The sequence below is a fragment of the Mandrillus leucophaeus genome, unplaced genomic scaffold (genome assembly GCF_000951045.1).
Source record: "Mandrillus leucophaeus isolate KB7577 unplaced genomic scaffold, Mleu.le_1.0 Scaffold702, whole genome shotgun sequence".
In the NCBI taxonomy this organism is placed as follows: Eukaryota; Metazoa; Chordata; class Mammalia; order Primates; family Cercopithecidae; genus Mandrillus; species Mandrillus leucophaeus.
This window is the reverse complement of record NW_012107609.1, coordinates 778,172-794,353: the sequence shown is the minus strand read 5'-3', so window position 1 is coordinate 794,353 and position 16,182 is coordinate 778,172. Positions and strand designations below refer to the sequence as shown.

General features: G+C 47.8%; 1 protein-coding gene across 1 annotated transcript in view; it reads left to right on the top strand.

Annotated features, from left to right (window-relative positions):
* Positions 1 to 16,182, top strand: part of TRIP13 (thyroid hormone receptor interactor 13) — a 22,950-nt gene that overhangs the window by 1,062 nt on the left and 5,706 nt on the right. Inside the window, exons 2-10 of the mRNA XM_011964747.1 lie at positions 1,534 to 1,699; positions 3,400 to 3,529; positions 4,380 to 4,435; positions 5,189 to 5,279; positions 7,639 to 7,711; positions 11,012 to 11,075; positions 11,860 to 11,946; positions 12,227 to 12,333; positions 14,881 to 15,034. Coding sequence (XP_011820137.1) covers positions 1,534 to 1,699; positions 3,400 to 3,529; positions 4,380 to 4,435; positions 5,189 to 5,279; positions 7,639 to 7,711; positions 11,012 to 11,075; positions 11,860 to 11,946; positions 12,227 to 12,333; positions 14,881 to 15,034 — 928 coding nt within the window. The remainder of the gene's footprint in view (positions 1 to 1,533; positions 1,700 to 3,399; positions 3,530 to 4,379; positions 4,436 to 5,188; positions 5,280 to 7,638; positions 7,712 to 11,011; positions 11,076 to 11,859; positions 11,947 to 12,226; positions 12,334 to 14,880; positions 15,035 to 16,182) is intronic.

The window sequence follows — 16,182 nt, the reverse complement described above, 5'->3', positions numbered from 1 at the left end:
GCAATGACCCAACCCCACCCCAGGGCACTGACCCTGCCGACCCGAGCCCTGCGCGCAGGATCCCAGCTCCCCGACCCGACCTCAGCCCACGGACCTGGCCCTGACCGTGCCCGGCTGTTCTCCAGTGCACCGATCTGACCCTGAGTCACACGTTGGAGGATAGGATGGCCGCGCATTACAGAGAGCTCTAAAGTCGCAGCCGAAATTGGGTTGTTCTTTGAGCCATTGTTTCTCAGACCTTTTAATTGTTCCCGTTCCTCACAGACTTGGTGTTAAATTTTTAGGGTTCAAAGCAAATCCCACTCATTTGTGACCGAGTCAGTTCGTGGGATGGTGGGGCCTATGGGCTGTGCTGCTCCCTGGAGTTGGGGGAGCTCAGCAGCGGGGCCAGACCTTCACAGACCCTCCTCATGACCATGGAGGGTGGATTGAGGTCTAGTGAGACCACCAGCCTCAGAGGGGAGGCAGAGGAAGAGACCTTCCCTTTAATAGAACAGTTGTTGACTGGTCACTTCTAGGTGCTGGAGTTGAGACACGTCAGCATAATTGCACCAGGGCCCAGAGACATCTGCACAAAGCCCCACCACAGCCTTGTGACCTTGTGTAAACACCTTAGAGCTCAGGGACACCTGTACACAGTGTCACCGCAGCCTGGAGACACCCCATGTACAACCACCCCGGGCCCAGAGATGCTAGGCATAATCACATCAGAGCACAGCTGCCCCAGAGTTCATAGACACCTGCACACAACCACACTATCTATGCATGGTGGTCGCTGCCTTGTAGGGTGCCGGGATGATTGCAGAGGGGCCACAGATCACCTGCCTGGCTCTGAGGAGCCTGTCCAGGAGGGAGGGGAGCCTGTCAGAGGGAGGCAGACATTAAATAGAACCTAAAGGGTGACTGCAGTTGATCAACCCAGTAAGCTGGGACAGTGCACAGCAGGGCACAGAGGTGTGATCCAGGACCAGCTCACTGTTGTAGAAAGGGGAGGTGTCAGGAGGAGTGCAGCAAGGTGGGCCGAGGGAAGCCCTGGATGCCAAGCATAAAGCATTAGATTTTCTCAGCACGAATCACAGCTATTGAAGACTTGTTACAATGCAGACCCCAGGCCTGACCCCACAGCTGTGGAAGTTCCTTAATAATAGTGAAAGCCACCATTATTGACTGCTTACTTTGTGCCAGGTATCGTCCTAAACACTTTGAATGTATTAATGACTCTTCACAGTAGCCCAGCATAGCAAGGACTCTTACTGTTGTCCCCTTTTTCTAACTGGGAGCTGGGGCACGGCTTCTTTAGGGCACAGCTGGTAAAGGACCCATAGGCAAGGGGTGGCTCTAGATTTGGTCTGCAGGCAGGCCAGTTCCAGCCTGTCCTCCTAACTGCTGCACTTTCTTATGTATTGTCTGAGTTTTTGAAAACACTTAATTTTAACATTTTGTTTTTGAATGAAAATCATTTATGTGTGTTTTGGTGCTTTTTTGTTTTTGTTTTTGTTTTTGTGGTTTTTTGTTTGTTTGTTTGTTTTTTAGCACTGCAAAGAAAGAAGACATAAACCTGAGTGTTAGAAAGCTACTCAACAGACATAATATTGTGTTTGGTGATTACACATGGACTGAGTTTGATGAACCTTTTTTGACCAGAAATGTGCAGTCTGTATCTATTGTTGACACAGAATTGAAGGTTAAAGACTCACAGGTAAGTTACTAATTTCCTGGGCCAAGAACAGTTAGCTGAATACAAAGGCTGTATCATGAATGTCTTGCCGTTTTCATAGCTTGTTTTCAGAAACGGGTTCACTTCTCTGTTGGTTTGGGTGGCTAGACAAGTTCTTCTCACTAGCTGTCAGGAGCCAGGTGCTGGGAGCAGGAAGTGGCCCTGATGTCAGGGTGCTGTCAGTATAGCAGGGGACAGATCGGAAACCAGGAATGAGAATTCAGTGTTGTAGAATAGTGGACTGTGCTGGTAAGGCCTGTGTATGGTGTCTCATTCTTACAGTCAGCAAATGTTTATGAAGTGCTCACTGTGTGCTAGGGCCATAGGAGGTGTGGGGGCCACAGAGATGAGGAGATGGGCTTGCCTTGTAGAAGTCCTTCATCTCATCCCATGCATGGCCACCTCACCCACCTTGGAGTTCATGTGTATGTGTTAGAGGAGCTTTGTGTGGGGCAATTCTGGCACCAGTATAAAAACAACCTGAAACATATTTCTAGGGAAGACGTATCACAGCAGTACAATTCCTGTCCTGTAAAAACCAGCTGTGAAGGACAGGCTTGGTACTAAGTTCTGCTCATGAGGTGGACCTCCCCATTCATACGTTAGGACTCATGTTTGTGCATGCTCAGAGCTTTGTGCACACTGAGAGCTGATACTGCCATGGTTTTGGCCAGTCTGAGGGAAGGAAGAGCTTCCCACACTGTTGTGGAGGGATGGACACCCTAACTGGAGGGCAGCGGGGCTGCCCAGGGAAAATTCTAATGTTCTCTGACTGCAGATTCACCTGTAGGAATTTATCTTAGCTGATAATTCTGCAATTTTGTAGATCTTTCTGAACAGATGTTTGTTAGATGCTGTTAATAATAGCCAACAATTTGAAGTATTTTAACTGTCCACCAAAGATCACTTAATAAATGTATGAATTCCATATATCTACACTATGTACAATGCAGCCATTAAAAAGAATGAAATAGATTTCTGTCTACCGATGTAAACATTTCTCTGAGCTATAACAACTGTAAAAGGACACAGTTAGGAAGCCGGCTGGGCAAGGTGGCTCATGCCTGTAGTCCCAGCACTGTGGGAGACAGATGGAAGGATCACTTGAGGCCAGGAATTGGAGACTGGCCCGGGGATCATAGCAAGACCCCATCACTAAAAAGAGTTTTTAAAAATTAGCCAGCATGGTGGTGCACACTTGTAGTGCCAGCTACTCAGGAGGCTGGAGGTGGGAGGATCACTTGAGTCCAGGAATTTAATGTTACTGTGAGTTGTGATCGTGCCACTGCACTCCAGCCTGGGCGCAAGATCTTGTCTCAAAAAATAAGTTAATTAAAAAAACAAACAAACAAAACCCTATGTGGTAAAACTCAATTTTTGGCCAAATCTGTGTGAGTGTATTTATAGACTATAATAACGTCCCAGAGGTTGGATTTTGGGCACTTTTTCATTCTATAGGTAAATGTAGGGCCCAAAGGGCAAGGGATGGGTATTAGCTTTCAGAAGAGCTAATCCTCAATCTGAAATAAAATAACAGCCTTCTCATCTAATCTGAGAACTAGTTTTTCTTGTACTATACATTCAGTTTTTACTTGTGGACCTTAACATCTAATTTGTATGGTTGGAATTAAGTGAGAGATTGTAAATGTGTGTGGATTTATTTGGCTTTTCCCTCATTTTAGCCCATCGATTTGAGTGCATGCACTGTTGCACTTCACATCTTCCAGCTGAATGAAGATGGCCCCAGCAGTGAAAATCTGGAGGAGGAGACAGAAAACATAATTGCAGCAAATCACTGGGTTCTGCCTGCAGGTATGGGGTGTGATGGAAGATGAGGGGGAGGCCGAGGTCAGAGGACTGCATACTCCATGCCATGTCAGTTCCCGGGGGGTTCTGTTTGTCCGTTTGTTTTGTAGGATTTTAGGATGTTTTCTCTCTTATGAAATGGGAAGTATATCACAAAAGAGGAAAGTAGAGATTTCTAGGGTGGGACCATACTGTTCCTTTGGGCGGGTACCTCAGAGTTCACGGCTACTGGAGAGTGCCCATGTGCTCTTCTCACATGCCCGGTTGGTCTTTTCTGCTGAGTGGCTCCTTGCTATCTGCTTGGTGCTTCTCCGTAGGCGTCGCTGATGGGCTCCAGCAGGCCGAGCCCAGGGCTTCGTTCAGTCAGCCTGTGGAGAAATGGGTGGATTTAGTGTCTGAACTTGTGTTGAAGCATGGGTAAAAGACAATTGAAAATGGTTATGATAATAAATTTTATAATGTGTTTACCACCAAAAAAATGATAGTTTAACGAAAACATATTGTAGGGATTATGATATACATAAATCTAAAATAAATGACAACAATATTATAAAGGTGGGTGGGAAGTTTAAAGTTTTTTTAACAGACCATTGCACATGATAACGAGACATAAAGTGTAATTCTTTGACTCCAATTATCTGCCAAAAGTTATATGTGACTGACATTTATTTTACATCTTTGATTTTCATAAAAACTAAAATTTGAAGAAAACTTTGCAGAATTTATACTTTCCTGTAATCGGAATTGTAGTCTTACGCCGTGCAGCACAGTGGGAAGCTCAGGCTTAGGCTCAGGGGAGACTGGGGTGGCTGCAATTGCATTCCTGAAATCAGGTCTTTGTTTAATTCTGTCACAGCTGAATTCCATGGGCTTTGGGACAGCTTGGTGTACGATGTGGAAGTCAAATCCCACGTAAGTTGCTGTGTCTTTTCCCAGAATGCCCTGTTATTTGAAGAGGAACCGTTACTGTTTTGCTCTCCAGCACCCCCGAGCAACTTGATGCAGATAGATTTTTGGGAGCCCCTGTCTACTGGCAGCCCTTGTCCTGGACATCTGTCCTCTAGGATTGCTCCAGAGTAGAGCTGGTCTCTGGGGAGCTCCCTGAGGGAGAAGAGGGAAAGGGAGAATGTGAAGGCAACTTAGAGAATTGAACCCTCTGGAGATGGGAGGAGGGAACGTGAGCAGACCTGGTCCGCACAAAGGAAAGGCTAGTGTGTCTTAACCCCTGCACCCACTGCAACGGGAAGGGTCCTTCCCACACAGGCAGCTTGATAGAATACCATCACGCAGCTGTCCCAGGCTGCTTCTCCACATTGTGGCTGTTGATATTTTGCGAATAATAACTGCTGTATCATTCTAGAGGAAGGAGCTTACTCATTACTTGATAAAACAAACCCCTTAGTGGTTTTGTTTAATGTTGGCACTTTAAATAAAAGTGATCATTTTGTTTCTCTTCTTATAAAAGTAATAGCCAGTGTTTTTCCTTTTCCCTTTTTGAAGCACCTTCTCTTCTGAAATGAAAGCGTTTGGAGGTGATGATCTCTTAGGAGGCGGCCTTGCTTCCTTTGCTCCCTGTTCTCATGTAGGATCAAGCCCTGGGGGGTCATATTTCTTGGGGACCTTTGCCTTGTTGGTACCTTTATCTAGCTCTTTTTCTTCTATCAGCTTCTTGATTATGTGATGACAACTCTACTGTTTTCAGACAAGAACGTCAACAGCAACCTCATCACCTGGAACCGGGTGGTACTGCTCCATGGTAAAGCATGCAGGCTTTTATTTGACCAGATAAGTGGCATGAAATTCAGCCTTTACTTTTACCTTTGTTCTACTGCAAGGAGTTCCAGCTTTTTGTTTTCTGAAGGAGCCACAGCTGTCCTAGAATGTCCCCTCTCTGTGAAGCAGATCCAGCTCATGACACTTGGGACATTTATTTTTTATTGTTTTTGAGACGGAGTCTCGCTGTCATCTAGGCTGGAGTGCAGTGGCGATCTCAGCTCACTACAACCTCCACTTCCCGGGTTCCTCCAAGGTTCCAGCGACTCTCCTGCCTCAGCCTCCTGAGTAGCTGGGATTACAGGCATGCGCCACCACACCCGGCTAAGTTTTGTATTTTTAGTAGAGATGGGGTTTCGCCATGTTGACCAGGCTGGTCTCAAACTCCTGACCTCAGGTGATCCACCCGCCTCAGCATCCCAAAGTGCTGAGGTTACAGGCGTGAGCCACTGCTCCCGGTACTTGGGGTATTTATTACTTGGTACTTCATCAAGTCTTCCTGCGGGGTGCCGCATTCCAAGACATCCTCAGATGCCCCAAATGTGGATAGTACTGAACTCTGTGTAGACTGTTTTTTCCTATACAGACTTTCCTATGATAAACCTTAACTTATAAATTAGGCACAGTAAGAGATTAACAATAATAACCAATAGGAAAAGGGAACAGTTATAATAACTTACAAAAGTTATTTTAAACTTGTGAATTGTTTATTTTTAGAGTGTTCCATATAATATTTTTGGACCGTGGGTGACTGCAGGTAACTGAAACCTTGGAAAGTAAAATCTTGGATAAGGGGGAACTATTGTGTTATTAAACTTTTCCAAAAATTCTGCCTTGTTTCCCCAGCTGATTGTAATTCTTTAGAATTCTGCCTGTTTCCTGGCTGATTGTAACTCTTTAGAATTCTCCGTTGTAGGCCAGGCGCAGTGGCTCGCACCTTTAATCCTAGCACTTTGGGATGCCGAGGCAGGCGGATCACAAGGTCAGGAGATCGAGACCATCCTGGCTAACATGGTGAAATCTCATCTCTACTAAAAATACAAAAAAAATTAGCCAGGCGTGGTGGCAGGTGCCTGTAGTCCCAGCTACTTGGGAGGCTGAGGCAGGAGAATGGCGTGAACCCAGGAGGCGGAGCTTGCAGTGAGCCAAGATCACACCACTGCACTCCAGCCTGGGTGACAGAGCAAGACTCTGTCTCAAAAAATAAATAAATAAATAGATAGAATTCTGCCTTGTTCCCCAGCTGATTGTAACTCTTCTTTAGGATGGAAACTTCCTCATATTTCTTTGTAGTACTCAGCTTTACTTTGTGAGGAGTAAACTGAAAAAGCCATATTTTAAAGAAATTCTGTCTGGTTCTTCTCAGGAGAAAATATTGATGATTTGTTTTGTTTTGTTTTGTTTTCAATATCACTGGGTAGAATGGGGACACAGGAATTGAGTGGACTCAAGAGTATGAAACTGTAGCAAAGTGTTAAATAGAAACTTGAAGAGTACTTAACTTCAGTTAAGATTGCGTGACGACATGCCCTTAAAACACAATGTTCTTTTAAATAGCAGATATGCCCCACATACTGTCCTCACAGCACAATCAGAGTAAGCAGCGGGTGTTTTAATCAGTGAATAAGTTGTTTCTGTTGGGAACCAGTTACGTATTTCCTCTTTAATCCTTGAAAATGCTTGCAGAAAGTCAGAGTTGCATGTCTCCATTTTCTGTTAGATGCTTTCCTTTTTTCATATTGGTCACCTCACAGCTTCTGGGAGGCGTCGTGCTAGGGGATGCTTGGCAGGCAGGCGTGCAAGAAGAGCACTGGCCTCTGCCACTCTTCGAATTTAGTGTGGGGTACTAGCCCACTGAGAATCGTCTTAGGAAAGAGGGTGGTTCTGGGGGCAGCAGGAACAACACATGTCAGTGCCTGAGGAGGGTAGGACCCTCCACCTCCATTTATCAAGAAAGGTGTGTTTGGCCTCTGAAAGGTGCCTTGATGAGTGGCTTTCATAGAGGAAGTGTGGGGACAAGGACAGGTGTCAGCAAAGATGTAGGCTAGAAAATGCAATGCTCACTCCCAGTGCTAAGCGGGACTGCAGGCGAGTGCTGGGGGTGGGGAGGCGATAGAGGCTGAGACTAATTTAGTACAAATTAGTAAGAAAGAGGGGGAGATGTAAGTGTATTGGTAATATTTCACAGCATTTAAGCTTCTAAGCAGACTTCATTGTAGTAATAACATCAATAGCTTTTAACTGTATTCCTTATATTTTATGGAAAATGGAAGTTACTGTTGTTTTAAGAAATTTGTTGCAGCACTGACTAAAAAACATATTTGCTCTGATCTTTGTCACAGGTCCTCCTGGCACTGGAAAGACATCCCTGTGTAAAGCGTTGGCCCAGAAATTGACGATTAGACTTTCAAGCAGGTAACTTGGTAATTTGTGAGAGGAGAGCCGTGGGAATGGGATTTGTAACAGGAGGTTGTTTTTTTCCTAAATCATTTTACACAAGTAATAGATTCCTTCTCTCCTTCACTGTAAGTCACTTGATTCCTCTGTATTCAGCATAGTTTTGAGTTATGATTTCAGTCTTTTAAGATTTGAGACTTATTTTATTGCCAGCATAAAATATTGCTGGTGAATTGCACTTCAGAAGACTATACTTTCTCCGCCTGCTGGATGGAGTGTTCTGCAGATTTCAGGTCAGGATACTCGGTAGCTTTGCTGATTTTCTGTTCACTCGTTTTATCCATTACTGAGAGAAGAATGTTAAGTCTCTAATTATGGGCCGGGCGCGGTGGCTCAAGCCTGTAATCCCAGCACTTTGGGAGGCCGAGGCGGGTGGATCACGAGGTCAGGAGATCGAGACCATCCTGGCTAACATGGTGAAACCCCGTCTCTACTAAAAATACAAAAAACTAGCCGGGCGAGGTGGCGGGCGCCTGTAGTCCCAGCTACTCGGAGGCTGAGGCAGGAGAATGGCGTGAACCTGGGAGGCGGAGCTTGCAGTGAGCCGAGATCGCGCCACTGCACTCCAGCCTGGGTGACAGAGCGAGACTCTGTCTCAAAAAAAAAAAAAAAAAAAAGTCTCTAATTATGGATTTGTCTTTTCCTTTTGAGTTCTGTTTGGGGCTTACAGTTTTCGTCATACTTGGAAAATATCTGGTCACTATTTCCTCACCGAATTTCCTTGCCCCTCCCCTTTATCTGGGACTCTGTCTATTTTCATGTTAGACTGATGTTGTTCCACAGGCCACTCATGTGCTTTTTTGTTTTTTTCAGTTCTTTAGAAATATCTGTTTTATTCTAAAGTTTCTGTTGCTGTATTTTCAAGTTGACTGATTTTCTACATCGTCTAATCTGCTTTTAATTCCATTCAGTGAAGTTTTTATGTCTGATAGTGTATTTTTCTGCTTTGAATGTTCTGATTCTTTTTATACTTTTCTTTCGTTATGTTCTTGTTCACATCTTGAACAACTTTATAATAGCCGTTTAAATCTTCTGTCTGCTAATTCCATCATGATTGTCATTTCTGATTCTGTTTCTATTGACTGGTTTTTCTTCTCGTTATGGGTCACATGGTTTTGCTTTGTTGGCATGTTAGGTAGTGTTGGATTAATGTTGAACGTTGTGGTTTGAAGTGTGTGGATTGTGTTTTCTTTAGTGAGTGTTGAGTTTTGTTCCGTTAGGCGTTTCTATTACCTGTGATTTGGTGTGATCCTTTGAGGTTTGGTTTTTTTAAGCTTTGATTGGGAGGAGTTTAGGTTTAGTGTTAACACTAAATTGTGGTCCTCTGGGGTCTACACTGAGTGTTCTGAAGGATCAGTGAGCGCTCTCCACCCCAACGGTTGGGATGCACTCCTCCCAGCCTGCGTGAGGTCCAGGAGCCCTTCAGCTCACAGATCATAGGCACCCTTTACGTAGCTGCATGGAATGTCCCCGGCTTATACGCACTTGAGTATTCATCCAGGACACCGGGGGTGCCATGAGGATTCCTGGGCACTCCTTCTGAGGTATTTCTTCATATTTCCTTCCCCTCTGGAATTCTGTTTGCAGCCTTCAGTCACCTCAGACTCCCTGAACTCCATTCTCTGTCTCCTTGACTCAGCAAGTGGCCATACTCCACTTGGGTTCCCTCCTGTGCCTGTCGTTGGAAGACACCTCCCGGCAGACAGGGCATTTGTAGTGGGTCCCTGGTCTTCCGACTCAGGAGTCCCAGCCCTCACTGCCTGTGTCCAGCAACTTTACCAGATGGTGTTTCATCCATTTTGCCTGAAATGAGGTTTTCTTATTTAAGATTAGATGGTAAATCTGCTTCCTGTTACTCCAGTATGACTAGAGGAAATCCTGTGAGTTTTAATTTCATATACATAATTTTAGTTCTTCAAAAATGTCTTGTAAATGTTTTTACATAGGGAAGTTGCTTTATTTTGACCCCTTAGGTTATGTTTAGCAACTTGCCCTTTGCTTTGACATATTGAAATACATGTGTGTTTTCAAGATCTCTAGGGGCATGCCGGCATGGCGGCTCACGCGTGTAATCCCAGCACTTTGGGAGGTGGAGGCAGGTGAATCGCTTGCAACCAGGAGTTTGAGACCAGCCTGGACAACATGGAGAAACCCTATCCCTACAAAAAAGTACAAAAAATTAGCTGGGCGTGGTAGCACTTGCCTGTGGTCCCAGCTGCTCATGAGGCTGAGGTGGGAGGATCACCTTAGCCTACTAGGTCCAGGCTGTGGTGAGCCTGGGTAACGAGAGTGAGACCCTGCCTCCAAAGAATAACCAAAAAAGATCTCTAGGGGCAGAGAGGGAAACACAAGAGAAGGAAAATGTTATTATTCGGAATATAACTTCTTCCAGTACAAAGATCTGGAAATATGTTTTGGTTTTATGACTTAGAAATGACAAAAAGAAGTCTTAGCAAGCTTTTGTTCCTCACTCTATTAAAGAACCAAAATGTTATATAATTAATTGTTTAATGTTCAGCCTAGTTTTTGTTTTGTTAGATTGTCTGTATCCCTTCACTGTTTTATAAACAGTATCAGTAAATGGTCTCTCTCTTTTTTACGTGGAATGCCAGTGATGCTTTTTGAATGTAATTCTTTTTCTTTTGTGGACTTTTGATGTGGAGGAAGCTGAAAAGAGGACTTGGAAGTCAGCTTTTCTCTGGCCTCAGTCTTGTTCTCTGGTGATTTAGTCCGCAGCTAAGTGCACCCAGATCTGTCTGCAGGCTTCTGAACGGATAGGGGAGCGTTCTGGGTTCCAATCCGTCTGTGTGTGTTAAGGTTAACTTTGGACACCTGAGCATTCCTGGGCTCTGGGGTCTGTGCTGGAAGGCAGATTATCGTGCTCTTTAGGGTTCTGTGGAAGGAGGGAAAAATGCTCAGCTTCTGCCAAAAGCTCTTGATGCTTCTGTTTTGTTTTCTATGTTATATTAGTACTGCTAGTATTTTTAAACATAGAAATATAATTTGTAAATAGATTTAAAATAGGAATTTTTACTCTTTAACTTAATTGGTACAGTCTAGAACTACTGGTTGAATCTTGTTAGACTTTTTCATAATTATTTAATACACAGAGAGCTGGATTCCTCGTTTCTTTGTCAGTAGCTGTAGTTCCCCCGATGCTGGACACTCGAGATGTTGCATTCAAAATGCATGAATAGCTGTCGCTGAGGATCCACAGGACCGATTAGTAATTCTCTCAACTCCTTTTTTCTGTCTCAGGTACCGGTATGGCCAATTAATTGAAATAAACAGCCACAGCCTCTTTTCTAAGTGGTTTTCGGAAGTAAGTTAAATATTCTAATTATCTGGATTTTGTAGCTGAAAAAATGTCTTGTATATTAGGCAAGTCCTCCTCCAGAAGCTTCAGGAGAGAACTGGGTGGGAAAGGTGTGTGAGGATCAGGGCTGACTGTGATCAGAGAAGGTTCCGGAGCTGGGCCGTCCGGGGACCCTCCCTTGGTTCTCCCAAGACCTCCGACTGGGTGGGATAGGGCATTTGATGGACTTTCAGGAGGGCAGGACTGGTGCTCAGGGGACTGCAGCCCTGCCACGCATGTCCTTGGTGCTCATGCGCCCTAGTGCTGTGAGCTGAGGGGGTCAGACAAGGTGATGTCACAGGTGATTCTTATGTCTGAGGAGCTGTGCCCAAGTCACCTGGCATCCGCACATCCCTCTGGTGAGGTGAGGTGGGACCAGGCACACAGGGCACAGGAGAGCCTGTGAGGAATGCATCCCAGCCCATTTGCATCTGTGGTCTGTCTCTTTTCCTCATCAGAGAGGACACACAGGTAAAGCAGAGGTACGGGTCACCCTCACTGTGCCGCCCTGGGCAGGGCAGGTATGGTCTCAGGTCTCAGCACCCTGGCATTCAAAGCAGAGGGCAAGAGTATTAGGCTGGCCTCCTCGCATGCTGCCCTGACTTCTCTGATTTAGGGAGCTTTCTGAGGGGCCGTCAGGAGACAGTGGGCTTGTGGGGACAACCGGGGCAGCAGGCCACGTCAGGGTCCCCCTGTGCACCTGGCGGTGTGGTCCCTGCACGTTGACACTAAAAGGGTGTTTGGGTTCCAGAGTGGCAAGCTGGTAACCAAGATGTTTCAGAAGATTCAGGATTTGATTGATGATAAAGACGCTCTGGTGTTTGTGCTGATTGATGAGGTAGGCATTTCCAGATAAGGACATTCATGACAATAGCCTTTTGCTGTTGTGGGGACACAGCCTGTTGCTGATGCTCCTGGCTTTGCCCTCCTACGGCCGGTCCGCCCTCTATAGCCCTCCCTGCATTGTGCGCCTTTCCGCCTTCCCGCAGCATCTGCAGGCTAGGCACGGGAACACCCATTCATTCAACTTCTTCACGTGCTCAGGGGGACGTATCCCCATAGCTGCCTGTGAGGTGCCAGGCCCTGTCCTTTTTGACCCCATTGCTCCCTCCCAACAGGTGGAGAGTCTCACAGCTGCCCGAAATGCCTGCAGAGCGGGCACTGAGCCATCAGATGCCATCCGCGTGGTCAATGCCGTCTTGACCCAAATTGATCAGATTAAAAGGTAACCAGGACATGCAGCGATTTTCCCTGAGAAGTGATGAGAAGTTTGTTGCAAAGAAATGCGTGATACTTGTACAACTCTAGATCTTAGTCCCCAGTTCTTTTACCTAAAAGTGCATTTGGCATTGAGTATTGACTCCTTTTCCACATTGGAGGCAGCATATCGTAAATGCTTTTTAAAGAAATTGTTTTTAGTTTATTAAAAATGTAAAAGAAGGCTGGGCATGGTGGCTCACGCCTGTAATCCCAACACTTTGGGAGGCCAAGGTGGGCAGATCACGAGGTCAGGAGATCGAGACCATCCTGGCTAACACGGTGAAACCCCGTCTCTAGTGAAAACAAAAAAAATCAGCCGGACGTGGTGGCGGGTGTCTGTAGTCCCAGCTACTTGGGAGGCTGAGGCAGGAGAATGGTGTGAACCCAGGAGGCAGAACTTGCAGTGAGCCGAGATGGCACCACTGCACTCCAGCCTGGGCAACAGAGCAAGACTCTGTCTCAAAAAAAAAAAACGTAAAAGAAAACTCAGGCATGCTAAGAATTTTATGTAGCACAGAAAAGCATGAAATGAAGAACTGCTACATTCAGGCCTTATACCGCCCACTTCTCTCCTATCCCACCCAGTGTCTGCACCAACTGGTGCAGCTCATAGATGAATGGCTGTCCCCTGCTCGCCCTGCTGGCCCAGGACAGAAAGCTTCATGGGCGGATGGTCCACATCTCCACAGTCCAGCCTCACAGGACCAGAGCCTGTTGTCAGTGTAGCCCAAGTTGATCAAGCTTAAGGAGGGACAGCTGCTGGCCAAATTCCCAAGGAAGTGATGGGCAAGCTAGAACCTGTCTGTGCCTGTGTGGTGCTCAGCCAGGACTCAGGTTCCTTCTCCGAAGTGCTCTTTCTGCCCTCAGGGTGCCTGGGGAGTCCCGGGCATTCTCAGAAGCTGGATTGTTGAGTGTGGGGTGACAGCAAACTGAACTGTGCAGAGGAACATTTTGTCCAGGCCACGACCACTGTCTCACCACAGAGAACGTATCTGGCTTCCTGAGAAGTGTTCGTCTTGGGGTCAGCTGCAGGAGTGTGCAGGTCCTGGAGGGGGGCCTTCCCTGCCTCTGACTTCCTTCTCCTTGTGTCCACTTCCTTCCCTACCCGGCTTGTCCCTCAGTCTGCTGCAATCTGGCTCCTACCCCCACCACAGCCCCGCAGCCCCGCATTCACACGAGTGCTCACGTTTCTCTTTCTGGAACTTTGCACAGCGCTGATACCCTGATGGCCCCTTCCCTGAGTCTCTTTGTGCCTCCCTCCCTGGCCTCCATTCTCCTGTCTCCCTGGTTTATGCTGCTGGCATCTCTCCGCAGGGAGGAGTCTACACAGCCTGGCTGAGGCCTTCTCTCCTGGCATGTGTGTGTTCCTGGTGTGTGCCCCTTCAGCGTAGCTCAGGGTTCTGTGGGGGGAATCCCAGACCTGTACATCCACCTGTGACCAGACATCACGGCTTAGATGCCCAGGATGTCAGGCACACTCCCACACTGCTCATTGGGCCCCAAATCCCTCACTTCCTGGGATTCTGCATGACACTGACGGCCTCACTGTGCACCTACCACTCAACCAGAGGATGGAGGTCACTGTGACTTCCCTGTCAGTCACAAGGACGTGTGGCTCAGGAGGAAACAAGGAGACACCCTTGCCTCTCTTGCCTTCACTCCCTCGTGCTCCTGGTTCCAGCCCCTCTCTAGAGGACTCTTCCTTTCCCCCGCCAGTCCTGTCTACTCCTGCATCTCTGGATTGTCAGCCCCTGGGTCGTGATCGCCAGGCCTAGGCCTCCCTCTGGCCCTTCCTGCAGCCGCACCCTCCTGGTGCTGGACTGAGCAGCTGTGAGCCCACCCGGCCTCTGTACCTTGTTGTCTCTACCGGGGATCCATATGCTCCCTGCCCTGCCTCTGATTAACTCACCCTGGCTCACAGGCACAGGGCCTGCCCTCCCTTGTCCAGGGTCTAGGTAAAGCTAACCTTCCCCAGGCAGCAAGGGCAGCACTGCCACACATGCAGCCAAGCCCCACCAGGCCTGCACAGCATGCTCCCTGGGGACACCTTGTGCCTGCTCTGTGCTGGCTCACGCTGGGCCCTTGAGACCAGACAATGGGCTGTTTCTGTGGAGTTTCGACACTAGAGGGGAAAGCAGATCATAAACACGGGAAGTAACCCAGCTGTACGGTGTGTCCAGGGATGATGAATGGCCATGCCCAGGTGGATAGTGGGCACCAGAGCCTACAGTAGGTGGCATAGGCAGGAACACTGTGCAAAAGTGAGATATTTGCCAAGGTTGAAGGCAGTGAGGGAATGAGCCAAGTGGGGCTGTAGGAGAATTCCCGGAAGGCCAAGTGGCAGCAAGAGCAAAGGCTGGGGGCATCTGTGTGACCTGTGTTGGCACAAGGCCCCTTTCCTTCCTGTTGGCAGCCTGCTGGTCATCGTCCTGCCAACCCCCTTGCCAGACAGGATAGAATTGGGTCGCTGACAGCCATGATGACTGTGGTGCTTGCTTCTCGGCCACAACAGGCATTCCAATGTCGTGATTCTGACCACTTCCAACATCACCGAGAAGATCGACATGGCCTTCGTGGACAGAGCTGACATTAAGCAGTACATTGGGCCGCCCTCTGCAGCAGCCATCTTCAAAATCTACCTCTCTTGTTTGGAAGAGCTGATGAAGGTACGTTTATCTTTTTTTTCCTGTTGATACAAATGGATTTCTTATGTGTTCTTAATTAAGATAGCTTAAAATAAGCTTGTTCCAGTATGGAGGATTTCAACATACGCATTAACTCCCTTCTTAAATTGAAAACTAGTTTTGTATGTGACAGGTTGAGCTGATAGTTGAAACTAGGGCCACCGACTCAATATTTTTGTTCTTTTGGCACAATACAGTCATCATTGTTCATTATTTGAGGTACCAATCAATGTAGGGCACATCAGTGACCAGCTGTGCTCACCAGGCTGGCTGCACAAATCCTGGTTCTCAGCTTACTCTGGGCTTTTCCAATGCCCTGCCTCTTGCGGGCCTGGATCCTTACCTGAAAGCAAGTAAGGGCATAGTACGAACTGGCAGTTGTGGTCACGGGGTCCATGTGATGTCATGTTCTTGAGTCGCCTGTTGTGATGATAGGCAGGAACGCCATCACCCTGGGCACAGTGACGCATGCGGGGAGTGTGTGTGAGTCAGGGACGCCGTCCCCACGGGCACAGTGATGTGAGCAGTGTGTGTGAGTCAGGAACGCCATCACCCTGGGCACAGTGAGGCGTGCGGGGAGTGTGTGTGAGTCAGGGACGCTGTCCCCACGGGCACAGTGATGTGAGCGGTGTGTGTGAGTCAGGAATGCCATCACCCTGGGCACAGTGACGCGTGCGGGGAGTGTGTGTGAGCCACGGACGCCGTTTCCATGGGCACAGTGATGTGAGCGGTGTGTGAGAGTCAGGAACGCCATCACGCTGGGCACAGTGATGCATGTGGGGAGTGTGTGTGAGTCAGGGACACCGTCACCATGGGCACAGGGAAGCCGTTGCCATGGGCACAGTGACATGTGCAGTGAGTGTGTGTGAGTCAGGGAAGCCATCGCCATGGGCACGGTGGCACATGCAGTGTGTGTGAGTCAGATACCGTCGCCCTGGGCACAGCGACGCGTGCAGGGAGTGTGTGAGTCAGGGACGCCGTCGCCCTGGGCGCAGCGGCGCGTGCGGGGAGTGTGTGTGAGTCAGGGACGCCGTCGCCCTGGGCGCAGCGGCGCGTGCGGGCAGTGTGTGTGAGTCGGGGACGCTGTCACCCTGGGCGCAGCGGCACGTGCGGGGAGTGTGTGTGAGTTA